At 35.6% G+C, this 27,961-nt stretch overlaps 4 protein-coding genes and 1 pseudogene across 6 annotated transcripts; 2 read left to right on the forward strand and 3 right to left on the reverse strand.

Annotated features, from left to right (window-relative positions):
- The first annotated feature begins 338 nt into the window (after positions 1 to 338).
- Positions 339 to 3,648, forward strand: LOC143583537 (protein TIFY 6B-like). 2 transcript variants are annotated; one of them, XM_077065820.1, is made up of 8 exons: positions 339 to 565; positions 1,369 to 1,407; positions 1,500 to 1,528; positions 1,919 to 2,079; positions 2,482 to 2,572; positions 2,649 to 2,943; positions 3,026 to 3,083; positions 3,342 to 3,648. In XM_077065820.1, the coding sequence occupies exons 1-8, from the start codon at positions 481 to 483 to the stop codon at positions 3,433 to 3,435; spliced, it is 852 nt and encodes a 283-aa protein (XP_076921935.1). In that variant the 5' UTR covers positions 339 to 480; the 3' UTR covers positions 3,436 to 3,648. The 2 variants fall into 2 exon arrangements, with proteins under 2 accessions (XP_076921935.1, XP_076921934.1); XM_077065819.1 differs by having other exon boundaries at positions 340 to 565; positions 1,862 to 2,079.
- Positions 3,649 to 10,997: 7,349 nt separating this feature from the next.
- Positions 10,998 to 12,287, forward strand: LOC143583546 (kirola-like). The gene is made up of 3 exons (XM_077065828.1): positions 10,998 to 11,183; positions 11,933 to 12,113; positions 12,205 to 12,287. The coding sequence occupies exons 1-3, from the start codon at positions 10,998 to 11,000 to the stop codon at positions 12,285 to 12,287; spliced, it is 450 nt and encodes a 149-aa protein (XP_076921943.1).
- A 1,995-nt stretch (positions 12,288 to 14,282) lies between these two features.
- LOC143583551 (protein PLANT CADMIUM RESISTANCE 2-like) lies at positions 14,283 to 15,206 on the reverse strand. The gene is made up of 4 exons (XM_077065832.1): positions 14,975 to 15,206; positions 14,804 to 14,875; positions 14,512 to 14,724; positions 14,283 to 14,412 (listed from the first exon to the last, which is right to left on the reverse strand). Exons 1-4 carry the CDS (start codon positions 15,204 to 15,206, stop codon positions 14,324 to 14,326), a joined length of 606 nt encoding a protein of 201 aa, XP_076921947.1. The 3' UTR covers positions 14,283 to 14,323.
- Positions 15,207 to 16,293: 1,087 nt separating this feature from the next.
- On the reverse strand, positions 16,294 to 17,511 carry LOC143583552 (protein PLANT CADMIUM RESISTANCE 2-like; annotated as a pseudogene). Its single transcript, XR_013144192.1, has 4 exons — positions 17,127 to 17,511; positions 16,964 to 17,038; positions 16,669 to 16,881; positions 16,294 to 16,570 (listed from the first exon to the last, which is right to left on the reverse strand). The product of XR_013144192.1 is annotated as a protein PLANT CADMIUM RESISTANCE 2-like (transcript).
- A 2,133-nt stretch (positions 17,512 to 19,644) lies between these two features.
- On the reverse strand, positions 19,645 to 22,068 carry LOC143583553 (protein PLANT CADMIUM RESISTANCE 2-like). Its single transcript, XM_077065833.1, has 4 exons — positions 21,395 to 22,068; positions 20,802 to 20,864; positions 20,509 to 20,712; positions 19,645 to 20,366 (listed from the first exon to the last, which is right to left on the reverse strand). The coding sequence occupies exons 1-4, from the start codon at positions 21,534 to 21,536 to the stop codon at positions 20,284 to 20,286; spliced, it is 492 nt and encodes a 163-aa protein (XP_076921948.1). The 5' UTR covers positions 21,537 to 22,068; the 3' UTR covers positions 19,645 to 20,283.
- Positions 22,069 to 27,961: the final 5,893 nt, after the last annotated feature.

Raw genomic sequence — 27,961 nt, forward strand, 5'->3', positions numbered from 1 at the left:
TAAAAATATTCAAAAGGCCAGTCTAGTAGTTTACTCACAACCCAAGGGCATTTTCGTCAAACAACATCATATAATATTAAATAATAAAAAAATAATAACACCCCACCGCCTCACAACCCTCGTGTTAAAAACAAAGGCGAGTAGTTCCATAAATATCCGACGATTAATCACCCCACGTGACCACACACATCACATTTAGGCCACGAGTAAATTTACTTCCACGTGTCATCTTCTCATTCGCTCACATCACGAGTTTCCCGCTATTGTAGACAGCTACGTCTGCACGTGCTTGTCACCGGCTCAACCTGTCACTTTACCGGTTCACAAATAATATAAATTATATAAATCACATACTCTGTTTCATATCTAATTATATTCTCTCTCTCTATATACAACTGATTTCAATCAATTAGGGTTTGAATTGGTTATAAAATTTGGGGGTTTTTGTGGAATTGAAACTGGGTGAATTGGAATTGAAAGATGGAACGAGATTTCATGGGTTTGAGATCGAAGGATTCGGTGGTGGTGGTGAAGGAAGAAGCAGTTGATGGGTCAAAGGAATCAGGTTAATTTTGTCAATTTTGGGAATTAGGGTTTAATTGCATGTGTTGTGTTGAAGTTGCTTTGGATTAAAGCTTTGATTTTTACCTAATATGAACTGGTTTGGTTATAGATTAGTTTTCTTCTTTTGGTAATCTTTTTAGTTTTAAATTTTAATAAAAACTAAAAGGGTTCAGTTTTTTGTTAAATTAATTTTTTTTCTTTAATAATCTGTTTTGTTTTAGTAATTAGGGTTCAATTTTTTGTAAATTAATTATTTATCTTTAATAATCTGTTTAGTTTTAGTAATTGAGGTTCATTTTTAGTAAAATTAATTATTTTTCTTTAATAATCTGTTTAGTTTTAGTTATTAGGGTTCATTTTTTTGTAAAATTAAATATTTTTTTTAATAATCTGTTTAGTTTTAAATTAATTATTTTTCTCTAATAATATGTTTAGTTTTAGTAACTAGGGTTCATTTTTTTGTTAAATTAATTATCTTTCTATAATAATCTGTTTAGTTTTAGTAATTAGGGTTCATTTTTTTGTAAAATTAATTATTTTTCTTTAATAATCTGTTTAGTTTTAGTAATTAGGGATTTAGGGTTCATTTTTTTGTACAAAATTAGTTATCTTTCTTTAATAGTCTGTTTTGTTTTGGTAATTAGGGGCTAAATATCAATTGACTTTTTTTAATAATCTGTTTTCTTTTGGCTCATTTGTGTAGCTGTTTAATCTCTATTTTTTTACTGATTAAATATCTTTATGTAATAATCTGTTTTAAGTTTAGTAATTAGGATCTAATTTGGGGATTTTGATTATATGTAGTGTTTTCGAAGAGTTCTGCGGTCAACTGGCCACTTTCAGGTATAAAATTTTGTTTTGTTTTTTTAAGGTTTTTGATCAAATTTGTAACTAATCGGAATCGGAACTAATTGTGTCGATTTGTTAAATATCAGGCGCAGATCGTCAAGCCGGTGAAGTTCAGGTGTGTTTATTATTATTATTATTATTATTATAATTATCTGATTTTGTAATTTATGCATAGTTTTCTTCAATTAGGGTTAAATATAATATATGTAAACTTATTTATAAATATAAATGTTTAAAATTTTTTAGAGTTAAGTGAGGCAATACATGAATCTTGGTTACTAATGAGTGATGATTTGTTTCAATTAAATTGAAGTAGAATTCACTAAATAATAACCAAGTTTATTGTTAATTTTGACTAAAAATGGAAAAATAACAATTAACAAGTAAATCGAAGTCTGTATCTTAGAATCGGAATATTAATTGTGTTACTATTTATTTCACTATATAGATTAGTAGACAAGGTGGAACTCATTTTTCAATGGCTACTTATAATCCCATGCAACAGAGTCCATTTTCTATGCAAGTTATCAACGATGCTAAGCAAGCGATTCCCATATCCGTGAGCCATCCTTATTACAGGCCTCAGTTTGGTGGTGCACCCATTAAGCAACACGGTGTTTCAGTTGCACCTATCGGGTCATTTCTTGCTGGAACCACCGAGCCATGGTATGAATTTTGTGTTGTTTTATTCCATATTTTTATTTTCACTTTCGCGGTTAAAATTTTTAGAAAAATGTTTTTTTAGGTCATTATAAGTCGTAAACGAGCCTAGCCGAGCCGAACTAGGGTGGGTTCAGGCTCGGTTAGTTTATTTTTACAAGCTGAATGTCGAGCTCGAGCTTATCAAGTCAGAAGCTTGAGCCGGCTTGTTTATGTGTCTAAATATACGAGAATTTGGTCATTATATGATTAAGCGTTTAAATATGAGAATTTGGTCATTATATGATTAAGCGTTTAAATACGAGAATTTGCATAATTCCTGACATTCAATTATCATACTACTTAAATTTTGAACATGTTTAAAAGATTCTGATTATTTTGTAAATCTTTTTTATTTTTCAATTGTAGGTATAATTCCAAGCCTTCTTGTGCTCCTACTCACCTAACCATCTTTTACGGTGGAATGGTGAACGTGTATGACGACATCTCCCCCGAGAAGGTACAAATTCTTTCTCGTTTGACCTGCCAAATCTCGAATCTTGGTTATCGTCTTGACTATATTATTATTTATACAGGCTCAAGCTATAATGTTCTTGGCAGGAAACGGTGCATCTGCAAGCACGCCTCAGCCGAGGGTTCAAACCGCGATCCCCATTTCAAGACCACCCTTTGGAGATGTGGTTTACATGGCACAACACATTAATGCACAACCCTGCTCGGCCATCTCGAGCCCAATGTCTGTGTCGTCCAACCCTGTGGGACCCACTAACAAAGATGAAGGTGTTAAAACGGTTAAAGGCTCGGTGGGTCCTGCTTGCAAAGTGGACACTCCACGAGTTATCAATTCACTTGAACAAGTCATGCAATCTGGTAACATTTTTTTGTGTGGTATTTATAGGATTTTGTTTTTTAAATGGAAGTTGACATTTGACAGTTAATTTGTCGTATGCAGCTGTTCCTCAAGCGCGTAAAGCATCTTTGGCTCGGTTTCTTGAGAAACGCAAGGAAAGGTATGGTTCATCAAGGGTATTTTAGTCCTTTCACACTCTTCAACTGTCAAATTTTATTCTTTTACTTGTTCTTTTAATCGGGTCATTCGGTTTAGTGAAGCGAGTTGAATAAAAACGTAAAAAGGATAAAAGTAAAAGATAGAAAAGTAAAGAAATACGATAATTACACATTTTGTTAGTTTAAGAACACAAGCTGCAAGTTTTGTATAAATCTAAAGGACGGAAAATGTGATTACTTATTAATGTTTGATAATGTAGAGTGATGGCTTCGGCTCCTTACAATGTGAGCAAGGACTCGATCATGAATGGTGGATCGAGCAGCATGAGTGCTGTAGCAGCAGGCGTGAATTAGTGAAATCCACGTAAGTTTGTTATAAGCTTTGTAAGTTACTAGGTTTCCAATTCCATCAATAGTCAGTCAACTGGGCTGTTCTTTTTAAGTTTTAAACCACATTGGTGTATACATAGTGGTTCAGTTCGTTTGTTAATGGTTAAACGATAAGACGGAGATATGAATATTTTGAAGTGTTGAATGTTTTATTTTCGTTATGCTTGTTTTGTGTAATCAACGTGTCATCTATACTTAAATTGCGACATGTGAACCGAAGTGTGTATTAAAAATATTGGTGATGCAAGTATGCAAGTATGCAAAGTCAACCTTGTGTAGTTGGTATGTATGAACTTGTCTAGGGAAAGCTAACAATCAAGATTCTAAATCATTAGTTAATTATGCAAGTAACCTAATAAAAATAGATAATAATACAAGTGTTTGAATTATGAAAGATTCTTATTATTAAATTACCTTTGTTGTCTCATTATTGAACTACATATAGAAGATCCATTGTCATTAATTAAATAACACATATAACTTATTAAAAGATGATCGACAAGTGACAACAAAAAAAAAAAAACACCACAAAATAGAAAGAGAAATCTGCATTTTGTCTCCCTGGTTTATATCGTCGTGAGATGGGTTAACCCCTGAAAAAGATTTTGCGAACTTTGTGCACCTATGTTTCTCCGGCGGGTTTTTTTGACTCCTACCGTCAGTTGACTTAACGTTAACTTAGTGAAGTTACCATTATGCCCTTTTATAATAAAAACAACACATCTTCATCATCCAGATCTTCAAAGTAACAACACCAAACCCAGATCTTCAAAGTTACCAGATTTTCACCATCATCATACTCACTCAAACCCAAATCTTCATCATCATCATCATACAACACCAAACCTAGATCATCATCATCATCATCATCATACAACACCAAAACTAGATCTTCATCATTATACCCACACCACGACCAACGTATCCCCTTCACCAAACCCGGAAACCCTAAACCCATAAACCCCAAACCCTAAAACATAATTCTGACGGAGGTGACCGCGTGAAAATCTAACTGGGTTTGAATCTGGACGGAGGTGACCCGGAAACCCTAGCCGTCGCCGCCACCACCACTGTCTTCCTGTTGCGGAACCCTAGCCGCTGCCACCACCACCATCTTCATCCGGTTTGAATCTGGACGGAGGTGACCCGGAAACCCTAGCCGGCGCCACCATCGCCGCCATCCTGTTGCCGGAAAAACGAACCGGTCTTCTACACATCTCTCTTTCTCTCTCTAGCTGCCACCACCACCACCGTCTTCCTAATTTCTTCAATTTACAATCTTGAATACAGAATCTTGAAACCCTAAACCCTAAACTCACTAGTTGGAAAAGGTTGAAAGTTTGATTAGTTTCAAAGTGGTTTATGTTGAAAGTTTCATTTGTTATGGATGGATATGGAGTTTATGTTGTTGTTGGTATGATTAAGATGAGGATGATGATGATGATAAGATTATGATTATTATTATTATTATTATTATTATTATTATTATTATTATTATTATTACTACGAGATGATTACCAAAATGCCCTTCGCATCCGTCAGTCAACGGTAAGTCAACTGACGGTAGGAGTAAAAAAAAACCCGCTGGAGAAACATAGGGGCACAAAGTTCGCAAAATCTTTTTCAGGGGTTAACCCATCTCGCGACGATATAAACCAGGGAGACAAAATGCAGATTTCTCTAATAGAAAAATAGGAAAATGTTTTCTATAGATGAATGATTAAGCACCTTCAATGACCTTGTTATCGTTAGGCTACGAACCCTTTAATAAACAAAAGTAACAAAGTGGTTGCGAAAATACTATATATAACGCTATAGAATAACGAGTCTTCTCTTAAATGATATAAGATATTCAATTATTATGACTTTCTTTCTCTTTAGTTGGAGTACCAAGTGACATGTGATGAACATGTTGACCCTTCAAATAATATTGTGTGCTCATGTCATTCTCCCAATGCGTGCATGGCGGTTGGAGCATATATACGGGGCAGAGGCCCAAGATGGCGGCATATGTTGATGGATGGGATTGTTATGTCGTTGTAGCGTCTAATTATGGTGAAATGATGCGAAACCTGCTCCGCTTGAGCTACAAGATAGAGAGTGATGGACCAAATCCGTAGGAATTATGTTGCTACTTGATGTATATATGTCAAGCGTTCCTTTAAACATGAAATCAACGTAACACCACTTCATTCGAGGGTATGTTTGAAATAATGGTGGGAGAAGGTTTAAGGTACGAGTCTACTTAAACAAGGTGTCAAACACGTAAAATTCGCCCCCTCTTGCTTATCTTTTAAAGTGCCTTACTGTCTAAGGTGTCGTATACTAGTATATGTTATGAGTATACACATCTTGGCATCTCATTGACCGGGAGTTGGACCACTCACCTCGCTTAACCTCGATCATACGCGAGACTTACTACTGTTTCTTAGTTCATACTAGGACAAGAGCTACACACGATGTTCATTTAAGTGGTCTTTGATTGTAACACATGTATTTGGTAATTGGTATTACCTTTTAAGTAATTAACTAATTATTATATCTGGTTAGTTTATGAATATTATAGAAATGGTCCCAAAACTTTTAGAATAATATACATCGTGAAATATTTAAAAGAATTTACGTTTATAGTAATCCAACTAGTTGGTATTTTTAGCAATAATCTACATATTGAAAGTTGGGTGCAAACGTGAACTAGACGTCCAAAAATATAAAAATATGAAATTATTAATAGAAATTAAAGATCATTATACAAGTTATACAAAATCCAAGCTTTAACAGTCGATCGATCTCGAGGTTATTTATTTTCTCTTTGGTACGAGTATAAATATTAACGTTAATAAAACCGGACTAGATCGGACAACCCAATTGAAGAACGAACCGACAAGTACACTGGTTTGTTTTTCTTGAAAACCAATTCAAAGTTCACTAGTCGCTGCTATCCCCGTTCGGTGAGAACGCAAGCGACAGTTTTCAAACGAACAAATAGAAACCACAGCGAGTAAAGGAAGACCGGAATGAGTGACTCACCTCCTTAATCATCCCACGAGTTCTAGATAGCCTCATTTAGTGAAAACAAAAACTCACCAGTCAATGCTATAACTGTTTAGTGAAAACAAAAGTGACAATTTTTGAACGAATAAATGGAAGCGCCAACGAACAAATGGAAACCATGATGAGTAAAAGAAGACTAGAATGAGAGACTCAGCTCCTTAAACATCACGCGAGTCCGAGATAGCCCCGTTCAGTGAAAACAAAAGTTCATCGGGGGGGGGGGGGGGATTACATCCTTAATCATCCCATGAGTCTCTCATAGCCCCATTAAGTGAAAATAAAGGCTCATGATTTGCTGCTAACTCAGTTAAATGAAAACAGAAGTGACATTTTTCAAAGGAAAAAATGGAAACTCAAATGAAAAAATGGAACCACAATGAATAAAAGAAGACTAGAATGAAAGACTCACCTACTTGATCATACAACGAGTCCCTGATAGTCCCGTTTTGGTGAAAACAAAAGTCACACAGTCGTTGCTTGCCCAATTCAGTGAAATTAGAAGCGGTACTTTTCAAACAAACACATGAAAGCCCAAATGAATAAATGGAAACCACAATGAGCTAAAGAAAACTAGAATGAGAGACTCCACTCCTTTATCATCCCATGACTCCCTGATAGCCCTGTTTAATGAAAACAAAAGTCCACCAGGCGCCGCTATGCCTCGTTCAGTGAAAAAATAAAGCTATAATTTCAAATGAACAAATGAAAGCCTAAACGAACTAATGGAAACCACGTCGAGTAAAAAAAATGCTAGAATGCATGAGTCACCTCATTAATCACCCCATGAGTCCCTGATAGGCTCGTTCAATGAAATGCTTGAATGAGAGAAACACCTCTTTAATAGTCCCATGAGTCTCAGATAGCCCTATTTAGTGAAAACAAAGACCGACCAGTCGCTGCTAGCCTCGTTCAGTAAAACAAAAGCGACACTTTTCAAACAAACAAATGGAAGCACAAACGGATAAATGGAAACCATAACGAGTAAAACAAGATTAAACTGAGGGACCTGCCTCCTTAGTCATCCCACGAGTTCCTAAAAGACCTATTCATTGAAAACAAAAGCCCACTAGTCGTTGTTAGCCCAGTTAATGAAAACAAAAGCGACACTTTTCAAACGAACAAATGAAAGCGCAAACAAACACATGGAAACAACAATGAGAAAAGACGACTAGAATGACCGACTCATCTTCTGAATATGACTAGCTTTGATAGGAGGGCAATGTGGTCGACGACCCTCGGCTCGATCACACCGCTAAGCCCAATTATTTTTATATATTTTTATGAAAAAGAGATTTCAATGTTTAAATCCAATTATTCAGCTCATGTAAGTATACTTTTATAAATAAACTCTCTTTTTTCGCAACTTAAATTTTAACCAAGTATACACATTTAAAAATTTAGTTGTTAAGCCCAACAAAATTAACCCTTTTACTTAAGGCACAGAGTTTTTTTTCGCCTTTAACCTGAAATTTTTTTACGATTCTCAAAAACGGTTCTGATTTGAAGCCAACAGAATTATGGGGAAGTGTAAGTGTAAGGCTCTATTACAACGTTAAGACATCCACAAAGTCCTTTATATCTTCAACTATGCCATCCAAAGATGTAAGGTTAGCAAATTCTATCTAATTCGCTCACCCTAATTCAGTTTTCGTCTTTCAAACCTTTTGCAGAAGTCGATCAAATTCATTTTCGACGATTTTTGTTCTAACATACGATTCGCTAATTACTTAACAGTTTAACTAGTAAAGAAGTTGGCCATAAGATTACATTTATGTATATTCTTTTACAAATTCATTTAACAAGCTAGTATTATAAAAACTTATACCAAGTTTATTCGTGTCACACATACTTAAAAGGTTGAAGCCCATGCATTCACATGCAAGCAATCAAGCATCATCTTCAAACAACATAAAAACGAAACCACAATACATATTTTACAAACCATTATCATAACCTTTAATTATTTATACTTCTTGTAGATGGATTTCAGTATTTCACCATCACTTCAATTCATCCGGATCAAGATTATTAGAACTGGCGAGCCTCAACATCTTTGCTAATCTTATAAGCAAGATCAAGAAGTGAGTCCGGATCAGGAATATCTTCGCTAACATTCTCATACTCAACGGTCCATGTCACCAAGCTGTTTTGATGATCTTTCGGCTCAACACGAATGATTGTTTTTATGCTCTTGAAAGCTTGCATTAGATCTCCTCCAAACGCGGTGTAGGTGATGGATTTGTTTTTCTCATCTACCGCTTCGAGAAGTGGTTGGAAGCTTGTGGCTTTCCATCTACAAGTATTCAAGAAACCCTAAAAATAGTAAATGCAAAGCCACGGATAATCCATACTAATTTCATATATTTAAGAATTTTCGGTCTTCCTATGTCTATACTTGCGATGTGTTTTGGTTTAAAACTGTCAAAATGAACCTAATATACATTAAATACGTATTTTTATACTCCTTCCGTCCCGGTCATAGTGTCTTAGTTTGAAAAACATAAAGTTTAAGGTAAATTAAATTATTGTTTCTTTACTTACCAAATGACAATAATGTCATTTGAAATTTGGTCCATAAATATTGTTTATTAATTTATTTGTGTGTGTTTAAGGGTAAACTTGAAAATTGGCTAATAAATTTTGAAATTGAAAATTTGTAATGAGACAAATAAAAAAAAATGTGAACACTTTTAATGAGACGGAGTGAGTATTTTTTAAAAATTGGGCCTAGAGCCCTAGCTTATTTATGTTGGGTGACAAGAATATTCTAGGTTTTTGAATGTATATGATCTTCTATTTGGTTTGGTTCGGATGACCTTTGAAGGCGATTTCATTTTCAAGTCGAGTTTTTTTAGTTGCTCTCTGCGAATCTAAACCTTTGTTAAGAAAGTAACTACTGCCTATACACTTTTTAACTTGTTATCTATAGCCCAGTCATTTGTACCACACTCCTCTATTCCACGATTCAAACAAGTCCAACCAAATGACATTATTTGTTTTTTTCAACACATAAAATTACCTTAGCTAGGTTTATTGTCCGAATAACGTAGGAGGTCAATGTTTACCATAATATATATAGGTAATTAACACGTATAAAAAGGTGCGAAATCACTTGACACTAGTACGAAAGTTAGAATTTATTACCAATGAGATAGTTCCAAGCCACGGTGGATCCAACGACACCCCATTCACCATTAATCAACTCGCAACTCTTAACATGATTAGGGGATATGTTTGACAAGTTCTTTGGCTTGTACCTGAAGAGGTCAAGGAATACATCTGCATTGCATTTGATATCTACTTGGGCAACCCTCTTTCCTATTTGCACAGAAGCCATTCTTCTAGTAATATGGTTAAAATTTTTGATGACTAGAAGTCACTAATTTGGTCTCTATATAGAGCTTTAAAGAATAAAAATAAAAGAGAATATTAATCGAAAAGCATATGAAAGCAAAATCCACCATCTTTATATATAACAGGCCACTGGACCTTCGTATATTATATATTCGGTTTCACTATCCGGCACCACAGCATAGATCCCATCAATTATTGTGTGGTTGATGGGTGTTTTTGCAACTTGTTTGCCCATATATGTTACACAACAATTGGCATATGAATATCCATAGGTTAATTTGTAAATGGAAACCGAATCAAATTAATTAATCGGCTTTTGAGATTTCGTAAAGGCTACATATTGGTGATATATGTTTATAATATATATCATAGCTTTCAATCTTTGAGTTATTGAAACTCAAATTTGATCAATCCATTTAAGTCCAAGTATAGGGGTAAAAACAAAGTTCACTTGTTAACTATTGTACATGAAAAGCATAGGGTCTAGTGTGTCAAGAAAGCATGAATGAAAAATATGAATTGAAATTCTGGTTATCTCTTTGATTTCTTCTGAATTCCTCCTAATTTCTTTTGGCCAATGATTAACCCGTTGGAACCACAACACGGTAATATCGACGGCATTCGTAGTTGATAGGTCTTTGATAATGCTCACTTTTCTAGTAGTGATGAATTAATCCACATTTAGATTAGATTTTGGTGGGATCATAACTGTTTTTAACTTTTTATGCCAATAGCTAGAAGTGATTTGTTCAAGAATCTAGTTAATACACACTTTGAACCAAGAACAACATGACTGATTTCGACATATTCCCATGTCTATTTCTGTGGAATATATTTTATGATACAAGTTGGAGCATCTAACTTTCCGAAACACAAGCGGACCACCAAGCAACCCATGGGCTTGATTCGATCTTTAACGCACCACCAGTCAATGAGTAGCATAAATGTACGTTGGTTGTATCATGAATATTGGCTTTAGTATTTGTACATTCCCAATCTTTAGGCTTTTTATCCATTTCTAAAGCAACTACTAGCTAGCTCTATATAAAGAGCAAAGGGATACTAGAGTTATTCATCACAAAGCTTAATTCCCAGTTAATAATATAAGTGTGAGAAGAATGGGTTTAAGTGGGAAGAAGGTTATCCCAGTTGATATCAAATGCAATGGAGATGTTCTTCATGGACTCTTCAGGTACAGGCTATCTGACCTTTTGATCTTAGCCCCTGAGTACTTAAGAGTTGTGAGTTACAACAAGGTGAATGGGGTTCAGTGGGATCCATCATCAACTGGAACTATGTACTCGGTAAGCTAGGCTCAATAATATTTTCATACAAATTTTACATTTTGTAATTATTAGTGGTATATATGATTTGTATAACGTTCGTTTACAAAATTTAAAACGAACCGAACGTTTGGCAAACTGTTAGCTAGGGCTGTAAACAAACCGAACGGTTGATGAACTGTTTGGCAGAAAGTTCGTTTATGCTTTTCGTTAAAAAATTAGTGAACATGAACAAGAAATTTCGTTCGATTAACTAAATGAACGAACATGGACAGATGCCGTGCTCGGTTAATTGTGTAGGTTATCGCGCTCATTTACATTCATTTGTGTTAGCTAATTTTTGTTTGTTTAAGTTTGTTCTTTAAGATTTTTAATAGTTATTAATGAATTTTCAAATATTATCTTAAAGATTTAAGCAAATTTATTATGTATAAAACATATATATATATATGGTTATAATGTGATAGTTAATACAAAATTAACATATGAATTTGATTGTAAAAAAAAGGACAAAACTTGGTAGCTGGACCGAATCGTTGACACTAACCATTCTCGGTTAGTCATGTCAAATAAAAGTTTGTTTATGTTCATTTTGTGTTCATTTCTTAACGAATGAATACTGATAGGAAATGCCGTTCGTTTAGTAGTTCACGAACCGTTTGATTTTCCGATAAAAGCTAATGAACGATTAACAAGGACTTGTTCAGTTCAGTTCGGTTCGTTTATAGGGTTTGATCACCTATAAGTTGTTTGATGGAGATTTGTTGAAGATTTACAAGACCTTCAAGGCAAGCGTGCAAGTCAATGGAACCGGCGACAACAGCACGGTGACATGGACCTTAGAGTATGAGAAGATGAACGAAGATATCCCTGACCCAGATTCACTTGTTGAGGCTGTTCAAAATATTACCAAATTTGTCGAGACGCGGTTGAACCCAGATTCACTTGTTGGTATAAAGATTCCTCAGCCCCAATAATGTTCACGTACCATAAAAAATGGTTTGCTAGTACTTATAATTGTGTTGTATTTTTATGTCTGAAGGTTGGTTATGGACTCATGTGAGTCCATGTGCTTCTAAGTATAGTGTGCCAAGAATAAACTTTGTTGATTATGTTGTTATATAAAAACATGTTGGTGAATGATTCTATATACTGAAGAATCTCTATATAAACAGATTACAACCGGAATATATAAATTTTGTAATACAATCATATCTAAAATATCTTCTCTGGTGATGGTAATCAAGAACCAATTATAACATATACACATGATAATCGTGAAAAATAAAATATGGAAAATCATAAACAGATGGCATATATATAGAACCCGAGTTTGGATCAGATACAAATAAAAATTAAAACTTGAGGTGGACCAATGATGTGGCGTCGGTTGGTAAAACCAGAGGGCTGTTGGTCTCGGACGTTGAGGATGTGAATCTACACAAATTTGGTTGGTTTACGTCACGTTCGTTACCGTACTAAAATTAAAACAAAAAAAAAACACAAAATTGACGCTCGTTCGGCTTCTATACGGTACCGAAACTTAAAAAAACAAACAAAATGTCAGGACCAAAAAGGTGTCGCCAAGTAGCCCAATCAAGGCTGGTGGCACCAAAGTTCTTAATTATTATATATAATAATAATTACATAATAAATATAATAAATAGTTTATATTAATATTTACATTTGCTCGTAAACTAGACTTTTATATGCTGGTTTAAGACATGATTCCATGTTTTCAACAAAGTTGTTTTCTTCTCATGGGTTGAGGAGTTTTTCTCCATTAGTTTCCGGTCATATATATATATATGATGTTATCATTGTATCTCTCAAATGTCTCGTGTGATATGATCATCATCTTAGTGTGTTCATTATGGCTTGAATATTAATCTTAGACTAAGGGGTGTGGGGGCTTTAGTGGGGGCTCCAGCAGAGCCAAGAACCAATAATATTATGACGTGTGGCAGAGAGAGAAACTGGATAAGGGGGGTGTTGGAGCCCCTGGTGGAGCCCCTGGCCCCTGGTGTGGAGGGGCTCCAGCAGGGCTCTAGCGAAATTTTTTTTTTTATAAATATATTCAAATAACATATTATTAAAAAAAAACACATAAAATATTAAAAAAACACACAATGAATCGGTTGGTGCGGTGAGAAAACCATAAACGTGTTCAATGAATCATCGTCAAGATAATCTGAATCAAGGTTTGGGAACCAATTTCCAGCCATTTTTTTTAAAAAGTTGAGAAGATGAATTGATTTTGGGTGAGTGTTTGAAGTTTTGGTATAAAAATGGGTGAAATAGAGTATATTTTATAAAGAATTTTTTTTTAATATAATATAGAGCCAACGGCTCTTTTTGCTAAAAACAAGGTGCCCTCCTCTCTCTCTTCTCCCGTTACCAAGCTCACGCCTGCATCTATCCTCCCTCTAGCGCCCCGCTAGCGCCCCTGGTGGTGTGGTGTTAGCGCCTAGGGGCGCGAACGGAGGGGCTCTAGCGCCCCCTTTGAAGCCCCCACGCCCCTCAGTCTTAGCATCATTAATATTCATTCATCTTCTTATTCATCACCTTTTCTCTAAATTTACAAAACTCATTCTTGGGGATTCATGTACCAAAATTTCTTTTCAAGGTCTATGCATTTGTGGATTAATCTATGAATATTGTTTGTATATATAGATACTAGCAAATATAACAAACCAACAAACCTTTACATTAATATGGAGGAATTGAGAAAATAAAACTTGGGTTTTATATAAAAATTTGATGAATTATGCAAACCGGAGAGTGAAGGTATAATCGATTGATGTTGCGTTTAAGTGTATCTATGTATCATGATAAACATTTTATAAGCAATTATGCACATAACATGGTATCACTAAAACCATAAAATGAAAAATGGAAAAACAATATTTATGAAAATAATCATGTTAAGTATTGTTTGTTGTGTATTAACATCAAACTAGATAATGTATTACATACAAGTTTCAACAACCAAAGACTTGACAGAACATAATTACAACCCTCTAGATTTAGATTCTGTGGCTTAGAAAAACCTTAAGGGCAATATAGTAAATAATAATCATTGTAGATAATTGATTATGTTCAAGAAAACAAGCATGATTAATTAATTCCTCAACACCCCAAGTTGATTATTTCTCTTCATTTCAACGAGTCATTCCTCCAGGAACCTTTGGTGCCACCATGAGTCCACCAGTTTGTTGAATCTCCGGCGTTTGATTGCGCCACCCAACCCCTAAACGAGTATATGAAATCATTGTACATATTATATTCCACATGATTATGAACATAAATTTCGAAAAGTGAATGAGATGGGTATGAATAATATTATTACCAAGTTGCATGTTGAACCCACGAGCTTGAAGCTCGCGATACTCTTGACACAAGGCGCATGGTTCACATATTAAATGTACAAGTATGTTAATGAGAGGGTCATTAGGCAACTTATATATTTGGCTCATTTTAATCCTATAGTATGCTGACAACAAACACCCGCAACCCGTGAGGTACATTATTCCAGTGTAAACCGCAGCATATAAACCGCAACCTATTGTCACACATTGCGATTTTTGAAAATTAGTTAACTTGTAATTTATTTAACTGTCGATTGATCAATGAATACTTACTATTTTGTCCCCTATCTATCATTTCTGCAATTTGCCCGTATGTGACACAAGGCGCAAAGAAGGTTATAACAACTGTTAAAACCAAAGATATATAACAAGTATAAGTATAATGAATGCTTATTGTTTTGATATAAATAAATAGAGTAAAGAATATAATATGATTGTGCTTACGGGTTGGGATATCATCAAAACATTCAAAAAGGCCTGTGGACCAAGTAGGAAACGGGTCTTGTTGTGGTGGAACCCCAACCACAGCTTGGCTCGTTGGACCAGCCGTACCTTTGGTGGAGTTTGGTTCAGATGTAGCCGAAGGGTTTGAAGATGGCACAACAGTCGCCGGTTGGGCATCATTTATAGGTTGAGGAGTTTTGTCCTTGTTGTCACTTGGGGTTGAGGAACTCATTTTTAAACTCAATTATCTGATAGAATGGTACTATTGGATAATCGAGTTTAATTATTATGTCAATTGATTTGATGTTAATGCAACAAGTTTCCTATTTATACACTTGAAATTATTCTCATGCAATGATTTTATCCAATGATTTTTTGCGGTATTTTTGGAAGGACTTGCATAAATGCAATAATTGTTGCATGTTAATAGGGGTGATCAAATGAAATAAATGAATTTGATGGTTAGAAATTCTTCATATTGTCAATTTTTTTACAAAGTTATTTTCTTCTCATAGGTCAAAGAGTTGTTCTTCAATTGTCTTTCATATAATATTAAATTTCTCTCTCTAAATGTCACATGTGATGAGATCATCATAATGTGTTCATTATGACATGAACATTCATAGCATTATTAATATTCATTCATCTTCATATTCTTCACATTTTTTCCTTCTATTTGATTAAGGAAATGGATTGCCTCTTTCACAAAACTCATTTTTGAGATTCACACATCAAAATTTCTTCTCAAGGTGTATAGGTATTTGAGGATTAAACCATCACATCGTATAAATAATGGGGATTCATATATCGTATAAATATTATTCGTATATATATAAACAATATATAGCAAACCAACGAACATTTACGCTTGTAGTTGGATGAACAATATATAGCAAACCAACAAACATTTACGAGTGTAGTTGGACGAACAATATATAGCAAACCAACAAACATTTACGTTTGTAGTTTTGGACGAAACAATGTGAGTTAAATGTGAACAAAATTCGAGATAAAAAAAACTTGGGGTTTATAAAAAATCCGGCACATCCCTCTAAACGGAGGGTAAGCAAAGCCACCCCTGGTTCCACTTCAAGATACATCGAAAGTAAAGAAGGTATGTAACTATGTATAATCGATTGATGTTGCATTTAGGTGTATATATCACGATAAACATTTTATAAACGGTTTTGGATATAACATGGTACTAGTAAAACTGTAAAATAAATAATGAAAGAACAATATTTATGAACGGAATAATCATGTTAAGCATTGTATGTTTTACATTAATATCAAACTAGATAATGTGTTACAAGCTTTAACAACCAAAGACTTGACAGAACATAACAGCCCTCTAGATTCTATGACTTAGAAAAAACTTAAGGGCAACATAGTAAATAATAATCATTGTAGCATAATCACATAATGATTACGATATAGCTATTGATTATGTTCAAAAAACAAGCATGATTAATTCCTCAACTCCCAAACTTGATTATGTATCTTTGTTTCAACGAGTCATTCCTCCAGGAACCTTTGGTGCCACCATGAGTCCACTCGTTTGTTGAATCTCCGGTGTTTGATTGCGCCATCCAACCCCTAAAAAAATAATTAAACACATTGTGCAAGTTAATACCCATGATTATAAACTTTAAAATTTGAAAAGTGATAAAGATGGGTATAAATAAAATAGTTACCAAGTTGCATGTTGAATCCGCGAGCCTGAAGCTCACGATACTCTTGACACAAGGCACATGGTTCACATATTAAATGTACTAGTATATTAAAAACAGGGTCGTTAGGCAACTTATATATTTGGCTCATTTTGATCCTATAGTATGCTGATAATAGACACCCGCAACCCGTGAAGTAGAGTATACCGGCATGAAGCATAGCATATAAACCGCAACCTGTTTTCACACATCGGGGTTTTAGAAAATTAGTTAACTTGTACCTTATATAACTACTAAATATTTATTGATCAATGAACACTCACTATTTGTCCCCTATCCACCATTTCTGCTATTTGCCCAAAAGTGACACAAGGCGCAAAGAAGGTTATAAGAACTGTTGAAACCATATATATAGTTAGTAAAATGAATACTTATTGTTTTGATATAATCAAAGTAAAAGAATATTATATAATTGTACTTACGGGTTGGGATATCATCAAAACATTCAAAAAGACCTGTAGACCAAATAGGAAACGCGTCTTGTTGTGGTGGAGCCCCAACCACCGTCTGGCTCTGTGGACCAGCTGCACCTTTGGTGGAGTCTTGTTCAGATGTTGACGAAGAGTTTAAGATGGCGCGGCAGTCGACGGTTGGGCATCATTTGTAGGTTGAGGAGCTTTGTCCTTGTTGTCATTTGGGGATGAGGAATTCATTTTTAAACTCAATTATCCGATAGAATGATACTATTGGATAATCGAGTTTAATTATCCTGTGAGTTAATTTGATAATAAGTGTCCTATTTATACAATAGAAACTATTCTTCGGCAATGATTTTATCCAATGATTTTTTCGCGGTGTTTTTCATAGGACTTGCATAGATGCGATAATTGTTGCATGTTAATAGGGTTGATCATTGTACATGGAATAAAAGAATTTGATGGACAAAATTTCTTCACATTGTCAATTTTGCTACAAATAGAATTTGATCTGAATATTTTTTTGAGGATAAAATATCATTAGAACTTATTCTATAATACCATATATATAGTAAAACCTTTATAAATTAATAATGTTGAGACCAAAATATTTAATTAATTTAGCGAGATATTATTATATCGATACATTAATAATTTATTAATTTAAAGAGTTGGCTTATATACGTGAGCAACTCTAAAATTAATGTTTCGACCTTCAAAATTTCCATATCTGTTCACTTACCTATTTGAATAAAACACAAACAAAGACCTTCAAAATTCTCATGTACATTCACACGTTAATGAAATTGTTAAGTTCAATGTACATAGATGTAAATTAATCATTATAAAATGTCTAATGATAAATTTTAAAATCACATCAACTATGGCTTCTAAACTAAAAGGTGTTAAAAAATCAACGATAACCAATCAAGAACGAAAACTATTATGCGAGTATAAAGTGATATCACAAGGATTCACAAAAAAAAGTGACTAATTCATTTTTTACTAGACAATCAAAGAATTTGGAATATTTTAGTAATTATTAACTTATAGTTTCACTAGAACCAATATATTTTCAAAAAAGTATTTTTTTTATGATTTATTGATTGGGATCTAATTTTGTGTTGGTCTCACGATGGGACCAAACAAATTATTAATTATATCGAGGTTTTTAATTTATCGAGTATTAAAATATAGAAGTTCTACTATAAATAACTGACGGGATTAATTTGCTTGTTTATTTACATAATATTATTAATTAACTTTTAGTTTAGAATTTAAAGTTTTGACAATGTTTTTTTTCCCCTATTCTACTCTTTGTTTGTGCTTATGATTTCATTTTAAACTTGTGTATATGTATCAACAATTAATAAATAATAATACATATGACGATTTCATTAGCTAGCTTAAAAGTCTACTTGTATCATATAATAAAGTTTCTCTCAGATTTGGGATCTACTAACCAAACGGTAAATATATTATTTCTATTTCTAACGATAAATATTATTTATACTCTAATTTACATTAATATATCTAAATTGCTCATCCTGTCATTCTCAGGTTTGAACCCAGGATCTCCCGGCATGTGCCTCTAACAAGTCCACTAACCGTATATTAGCCCTTATTTATTTAATAAGGAAAACGAGTTATATCATAACACAATTCAAGTTTATAACTAAAAGTCTAAAAATAACAAGCAAACCAAAAACTTTAAGCAACATAGAGATAAAATAAATATAAATAATGGGCAAATGGCTACACCATCGAATCAGGGAAATCGTGGGAAAGATTTTGTAGAAATATTTTAGTTTTAAACGCCCGATTTCTTAAATTTAATATTGATACTTTGAAATGTGATTCAACTTTGGTGACAGTGATCAAATAGCATTAAATTAATCTCTCCATCGATAAGTTCGTTATTTTTTTATTTATTTTTAAGTTTGCATGCAGAACAATAAGTGGTTATTTTCAAAAAGTCAACTCACGGAAGTCGTCGAGGGGTCAATGTCCTATTTTCTTTTATATTTTTTATTTCAGACTAAGACTACGTGTTGGGGGGCTTCGTTAGCCCCAGATTCATCCTATACGTCACATCATGTCGGCTGGATGCTGAATAAGCTGGGGATAAAGCCCCAGCTCGTTCACTTGACCATGTTGTGGATAAAGACCATGCTTGAGAGCCATAAATAACCGGACATTCCCTTTCAACCTCCCTTTGCACAGTGGTGAAGCTTGGATTAAGACACCGGGGAACTCAAAATGTATACAAAATTTCACAAACGAGGAGGGCTGGGCTTGAATTTCGACTGAAAAAGGCTAAATTTACATACGTATAAAAAATTTCGAACGAAAACAGGTAAATTCACACTACCACGCAAAAAGATAGGGAGCGGGGGTGGCTAACTAACCTTCGCCACTGCCTGTGCGGCCACGAGTGGGATGAAGTCCCGTTGGCCCCCAACGAAGCCCCACAAAATTACATAGTCTCTAACAACGTTTGAAGACGCCCCCAATATTCAGATGATATGAGATGTCAATTGTTTATACTGATTTAAACGTTACAGATTTGACTCACACAAGAACACATCAAGAAGGAAGTCCACGAATGTGAGAAAGCGCCCTTGTTTCAGATTAACAAACAAACAACTTTGTACACACATGCAATCATGGAAAATACTAAGCAAATACCAAGCAATATTCAATGATCATATTGAGATTTACATTCATGGTGAAAAGTAAAATGGGTTAACAATAAAAAAACTAATATACAACTCTATCTTTTACTGAAAAGACCCACAATTTAATTTTGTTGTAATTAATTCCCTTAATTTATAAAACCAACAAAAAAGTTACGAAATTAATTTTTGTATATTGAAGTCTATAAACATGTCTAAAATGCACGGAAATTATATTATTTTTAAAACCAATAACTGTTAACTAATTCAAAAGTTAACAAGTTATTAATTTCTTATTAAAAAAAATTATAAGTGTGTGCATATTGAGACAAATTTAGGATATTAATATACAAAATTAGTTTAGTAAATTTTCGTTTAATTTTACAATGTTAAAAAGATTTTAAAGTTGTTAAAAGATTTTTTCGTAAAAGATAAAAGCATATGTTTAGTTTTCTTATGTATTAACCCTAAAACAATATTACTTATAACTAACGACTCATTCCTCCATGAGCCATGGGTGGAATTTGGACTCCATTGTTAGGCACCATCCTATCCATATTTCCTTGCCATCCTAGAAAACAAAATAATAATAATAATAATAATAATAATAATAATAATAATAATAATAATAATAATAATAATAATAATAATAATAATAAAAACTTTTGACATAATCAGATTATCAAAATTTGCAAATTCTTCATGATCATTACCAATTGACATGTCGAATCCGCGTTGTTGGAGCTCTCGATACTCTTGACACAAGGCGCATGGCTCGCAGCAGAAATGAACGCAACAATCATTGGTAGGCTCTTCGGGCAATCTGTATTGACGCCTCATTTTGGTCCGATTAGAACAAGAAGAAAGGCAACAACTGATTGTATATATAGCTCCATGTACACCACAAGCTGTGTTATACACAAATCAAAATATTAATTAATCTGCATCTCAAATTATATATCCTAAATATTCCAACATATTAATCATGCTACTTACAACTATTTCCTTTTGTCTACTATCTCGGCAATTTGTCCGAAAGTTATGCAAGGGCACCAGAGTGTTAAGCAGCCTGTGTTTAAAAAAGTTAAATGAAATACTATATGATAAATACATGTTCCTACTATATATATGTTCAACATGAAAAGAAGTTAACAATATTAGGCCGAGTATAGTGGGCGACGGAATGCGGCGATATTCACTTGGCACACCGCACCCAGGCGACAAACTGGGCAATAGGGTACCGGGGGGGATGAATTCTCGTCGCCCGTTCTCCCTCTTTGTTTTTTTCTTTTAATATTATTTTAATCTTATGTATGTGTGATACATACATATATCATCATCATCGTACTCAGTATATCCCACCAATATAAAAGCTATGGTAGGGTCTGAGGAGGGTACGATGTAGACAGTCTTACCTCTACCTTATAGTTATAGAGAGCCTGCTTCCGGTGAGATATATGGGGCTACAACATAATTACACCCCTAAAACAAAAACTCACCATTTGCTGACTCGACTCTACATGGCGCAAGTCGCCCCATTTTGTAGCCCCTCAACTACACATAGTCTTACAAGAAGATTATAGAGTTTGAATGACTTACAATTGGGGATATCAAGGCAACAGTCACATAGTCCACTGGACCAAGAGGTCTGAGGTACCCTCGGGGAAGGAACATCGGTGGCATATGGCGGCAGTGGCGCTTGCCCGTATCCTGGTGGTGGTGGTGACTTTTGAGGATACATGATTATTGAAACAAGTAGCTAGTATGATCAATAGAAATGTTTAGTTGGACATAGGCTTCTAAGAGTGCTTCATAATGACATATATATCAACAACTCGATTGCTACATGTGAACACCCGAAACTACAGGGAAAAATATATATTTTAAGTTTTGAGATTACCACCTTGTTAAATTTGTCTCATTATCTAATTTTAAAACGGTTGGTTTAGGTAATTCATAACTGTTCTCAAGTATATTAGAATAGAAAATGATGCATGTTTGTATATTGAGAACCCTTACAAGTTATAACCGCATATATCACTTGTTACCTAGTGCATTGATGTTTTGTTGAGATAGTATAAGTAGATATGTTTAACATTAATGCATCAATACTACGACAAGTGTGCGTCAAAAATTCAGAAAGGGCACGTTAATCTTTTAGTATCTCATTTGTTTTAATCTGTCAGATTCACGTTAGTAAAGATGAGTCAGAATTATATATTTTCACGCCCTAGCTTGGTATATTTTCGAACGCTTTGCTCCGTCTCTTTCGACACGTGACGCATTCTTATTACTTCTTACACTTTTTTAGATACACCAGTTTTTTAGCATAACTTATACATATATATGTGTGCGTAGGAGAGAGAGAGAGAGAGAGGGGGGGGGGGTTAAAATACTTAAATAGAAAAAACTAACAACATTGAAAACACAACACACGATCCACTCTTACTCTCATTTTGCTTCTCTTTGTGTCTCATTTTGGTATCTTAGACAATAGTTTCGAGATTCAGACGAAGTTGATAAATAAGTGGATAAGCGTGTGTAAACAAAATAATACTTCTTTTAATTAAGATTCGGTTACAATATGGCACTACTGATACGTACTTCGTATATTTTTATTTTTGAACGGCCAACAAACATAAATGCGTAGGTACTTCGTATGGTTTTGACCCTGTCTTACATAATTTCTTACGTAAAAATACATTTGTTTGTTGGAGTGGTCATCCGTTGGTTTCTAGCTTTGTTTTGCTCAAGTAACTTGCATATGAGGGTAATTAACATTTAACACAAAGATAATGATTTCAAATCATTAAATGTGTGCCAAAGGTAAAGTTGAATTTTAGGATTGTCAATAACTGAGCCATCATTTTCGAGGGTCCAATTAAAGACATCCATATATGTCTAAATTAATGTAAATTTTATGAAGGTTGGGGAGACATCATCAATGGACATAAATTAATGACAAATTGCTTTGAAATTATATTGAAAGGAAGCTTGGAATAATATTCAAAGAAGATTAGTTGAAGGAATGTGACCAGTAAGTTTGTTAATGAGAGCTTAAATATAAAAGGATGCATATGGCTTAAACACATTTAATTAGTACACAACTGATGGATCATAATTCATTCATAGAAGGATCAATCGTGGAATGCATAGCCGTACCAATAGTTTATTGAATGCATGTTCCAACATGGCCAAATTATGACATTAGTAGTTTAAATTATTATAAATTATTAAATATATATATGTTAGTAATTTAAAACAAAAGAAGAAGATATTAAAACAATGGCCCCACAGTTTATTGTTTGGAACCCGACACCTTAATTGGTCTTAGCGTGTTAATAACTCCAAAAGAAAAAAAAATGAAAAAAAATCCCTTTGGTGGGATTTGTTTCCAGAAAGTTAAAGGGAGTTAATGACTTAATTCTGATTGGATGGAAGACAGAAGACTTTTGGAAGACTTCTGAAAGATGTAAACTCTTCGTGGATTCATTCAATATATAGACAATCAAATCTCTCTATTTTGGAATAGAATCAAACTAACAATATACAAGATAACAATCAAACTTATTCTATAATTATCTCTTTATCTATTACACCCCGCAGTCGAAGCTGGAGGAGGCCGAATGCTTAGACTGGACCTGAAATCATCGAACAATACTTTTGGGAGACCTTTTGTGAAGATGTCTGCTATCTGGAATCGAGTGGGAACGTGAACTATTCGGATGTTACCCTTGCGGACTTGCTCGCGGACAAAATGTATATCAAGTTCAATGTGCTTGGTTCGTTGGTGTTGAACTGGATTACCTGACAAATATATAGCGCTAATGTTGTCGCAATAAACCAGTGTAGCCATCGAAAGCGGTCTGTGTAGTTCGAGCAATAAGTTACGTAGCCAGCAAATTTCTGCTACAACATTAGCAACCCCTCTGTATTCCGCTTCTGCACTAGAGCGCGAGACCGTTGACTGTCTTTTGGAAGACCATGATAGCAAGTTTTCCCCAAAATAAACACAATAACCGGATGTCGATCGACGAGTGTCTGGGCAACCTGCCCAGTCAGCATCGGTGTAAGCCCTCAATGTCGTTTCCTGAGATGGTTCGAGAGTGAGACCGTAGGATCCGGTACCTCGAAGATACCGTAAAACCCGAAGTAGGGCATTCCAATGAGAAAGTTTTGGAGCATGCATGTGTATGCATAATTGCTGAACCGCGTACGAAATATCCGGCCGGGTAAACGTGAGATACTGAAGAGCACCTGCCAAGCTGCGGTAAAGAGTGGAGTCATGAAAATCATCATCGTCATTGTTGCTGAGTTTGGGTTTTGTGTCGACCGGAGTTGGAACTGATTTGCATGTGCTCATGCCCGCGCGTTCCAGTATGTCACCCACATAATTTTGTTGAGACAAGAATAAGTGATTTCCGGTTCGTTTTACTGAAATGCCCAAGAAGAAGCTAAGAGGACCAAGGTCTTTCATTGAAAACTCAGCTGCTAATGTAGACATAAGGTTGAGTCGGAGAGTGTCCGAGGATGTGGTGAGGATAATATCATCGACATATATAAGAAGATTGTTAGTGCACAGAATTTGACACTGTGGATATGTTATCCTGGCATATGTTTTGGATCAGTTATAGCGTGTGTTCCAGATCCTGTCAGGATCCTGTATCCACAGTACTTATTATTTATTAACGGTTGTTCTCATGTGTAGTCTTATATTTAGAAGGTGTAACGATTAGAAGACTCAGTCTATGTACTAACTTGCAGTCAAGGAGATATTGACGTGTTTGAATCAATTATCCTTCTGAAGAGTTCTAGAGCTATGTCAGGATCCTGGATCCTCGGTATTTGATGCTGATAACGGTTGTTTCTCATATGAATGTTGATATTTATCAACATTAACGGCTAGAAGACCTGGTCTACCCTCTTTTTCGCAGCCTGAGTGATGGAGCACGTGGTCAAAGTGGCAGTTACGATTCTATTGAAGGCAATGACGGATTTTTAGGGATTATTAGTTAAAAGTCTTTAATATTAATAACTCCATTGAGTTATTATGTTTTTGTATAAATAGGGGCTGTGATCAACATTAGAACACACACATTCACACGTATTTTAGCTGCTAAGATATCTTGTACTCACACACATAGTATTTGTTGATCATCAACCCCACAATCCTTGTAACCACCTTTTATTATCAATATAATCGACGGTGATAGTTTTCACCGTCCGAGGGTTTTTTGTGCCGGAGACCAAGATAACCATATACTCATCGACCAAAGGTTACCTTGTTGATCCTTGACCGAAAAGATTCAACCATCGATTATTTAGTTAATCCTTGATTGAGGAAATTCGACCAAGAGATTACCTCGATAAGTTTTGACCGAAGTAAGACTATCTTGGTTAAGGGCTTTTTCCCTCGTAATCACATCTTTGTGTTCACCAATATTACGCTTATACACTTGTCATTATCGAGCTAGCACCTTACCTCACAATTACGAATTTGGATACTTGATCCTGAACAAATTTTTATCCAAAACAAAGATATGCCGTGTCACCGCCCCTGTGAAATACAAACAATGAGTTATCACACTTACTTTGAACAAAACCCATAGTTGTGACGAAATCCGTAAACCTTTGGTACCACGCCCGTGGTGCCTGTTTCAAACCGTATAGTGATTTCTTTAGTCGACAAACGTGATCCGGGTACTCGCGGTGTCGGAACCCCATCGGCTGATGCACATAAACCGTTTCATTCAAGTGTCCATGTAAAAATGCATTCGTGACATCAAGTTGATGTATAGACCACAAATGAGTTAATGGCAATGACAAGACTGTGCGTGTAGTTGCTGGTTTTACCACCGGACTGAAAGTTTCACCACAGTCGACTCCAATTTGCTGGTTTCTACCGTCACAAACTAGTCTAGCTTTGTACCGTTCAAGTGATCCGTCCGATTTGAACTTATGACGGAATAGCCACATGCTCCGGATTATGTTCATATCCGGTCTACGCGGAACCAATTCCCACGTCTGGTTCTTAATAAGTGCATCAAATTCAACAGTCATTGCATGGCGCCATTCCGGTATGGACAAGACAAGTGTAGGGTTGCGGGGAATGGGGACAAAGGAGGTAGTGTTGAGGTTGAAAGGCTGCCTCAGTTTGGTTATGCCGTCCATCGAGCGGGTTCTGATGGTGCGGATAGAGGTGGTCTGGGCTGAGGAGGGGGTGGGGGCGGTATGTTTTGTGTTTGGGAAGTGGGAGGGGGCTGTGTTGGGGGTTGAGAAGGAGCCGAGGGGGGTTGAGAAGAAGTGGGTTGATGACCTGAAGTAGCCAGTGAAGGGGTTACAGTATGTGAAGGGGCTGGGGTTGGGTTGGTCGTGGGTAGGGAATGGGGTTGATGGTCTACGTGAGACCAATGTGAGGGGTGAATGGGGTCGGTAAGGAATGTGTAGGTTTGAAGTTTAGGTTCATTGATAGTGCGGAAGAGAAAAATGGATTCGTCAAATATGACATGTCGGCTAAGGATTATTGTACCAGTAGAGAGATCGAGGCACTTGTACCCACGATGTTGAGTAGGGTACCCGAGAAAAACACACGGTTTGGATCGGTGTTGTAGTTTATGAATGGTAGTATGGAGAAGTAATGGGTAACACAAACATCCGAACACTCTGAGATGCTCATATGCCGGGGTTCGATTATATAGAAGTTGAGTGGGGGTTTTGCGTTGGATTGTTTTTGAGGGAAGGATATTAAGTAAGTATGTGGCAACCTCTAGCGCGTGATGCCAAAGGTTGTTGGGTAGGTTAGCCTGAGCGAGAATGACACGGATTATGTTGTTAATGGAGCGAATTTTTCGTTCGGCTTTCCCATTTTGTGAGGAGGTGTAGGGACATGAAAAACGAAAGAGCATTTCGTGTTGTTGGCAAAATGCTTGAAAGGAATTATTAGAGTATTCATTTCCGTTATCGCATTGTATCTGTTTTATTGTCCGCTCAAATTGGGTGTGAATTAACTGATAAAGTTGTTTAAAAATACCAAGAACTTGAGATTTATGAGAAATTGGGAAGGTCCATAAGAAGTTGGTGAAATCATCAAGAAATAAGATATAATATCTATGACCATCTGTACTGATAATTGGGGATGTCCACAAGTCACTATGCAATAAATCAAAAGGCATATAAGTAGAAGCACTAGAATTAGCAAAGGGAAGTCTAACACTTTTACCAAAAACACACGATTGACAAAGTTTAACGTTTGATTTATGACATGAAAAAAAATTAGAATTTCTAAGTGACTTTAATGACTCAGGACCCGGATGACCCAATCGTTGATGCCACACGTGTTGTGATATTGCAGCAAACGAAGATGGTGAGCGAATCTTGGATAGGATCTCCGGCGTGAGAGGATAGAGGTCCCCAGTGCTATTGCTGTGGAGGATACGCGCCTTGGTCTTGAGATCCTTCACAAGAAAACCATAAGGGTCAAATTTAATTGAAATTTGGTTGTCGGTTGTAAGGCGACGAACGAACAATAAGTTTTTAATTATGTGGGGGCGAGCAAAACGTTATTTAGTTTTAGTGGCGGATAGGGTGGTGGTAGGGTTTGGTTGCCATGTCCAGTTACCGGAATAGTATTACCGTCACCTACAATTATGTTTCGTAAGATACCCGTATTAGAAAAAGTCGAGAAGTTACCTGGGTTGTTTGTCATATGATTTGAAGCGCCGGTGTCCATAAACCAAGGTTGTTCTGGAGGGTGGAGTGACATTGTGTAAAGAGCCTGGTCAATGTCTGTAGGTGTGTAACCCATTGGGTACGCTTGAGCCGGCCTCGGACCGAGAATCCCCTGTCCCGCGTTTGGCGAAGCTTGCTTAGATGAGGTTGGGTAAGGGCAGGGGGGTTGGTAGCCCAATTCTGCCAATTTGTTTGGGCTTGAGTGGCATTGGGCCAATAACCCAGAAACGGGGCCCAAGGAGTAAAGGAACCAGGTTGTGGCAGACCCTGTTGTCCACGACCTCTACCAAAGTAACTGCGGCCGCGACCTCGTCCATGAGCTCGGCCCCGTCCACGTTCGGTGTTGTAATTTGTACTGCTAGTAGATGATGAATCAGTAGGAAGGGGGTCCGTTTTGGAAGATGCCGCAAGGGCTTGGCCAGATTGGTTTGCGGACTG

This window comes from Bidens hawaiensis, unplaced genomic scaffold (assembly GCF_021521415.1).
Source record: "Bidens hawaiensis isolate Kalapana, Puna unplaced genomic scaffold, B.hawaiensis_p1.1 tig00032454_1, whole genome shotgun sequence".
Taxonomy (NCBI): domain Eukaryota; kingdom Viridiplantae; phylum Streptophyta; class Magnoliopsida; order Asterales; family Asteraceae; genus Bidens; species Bidens hawaiensis.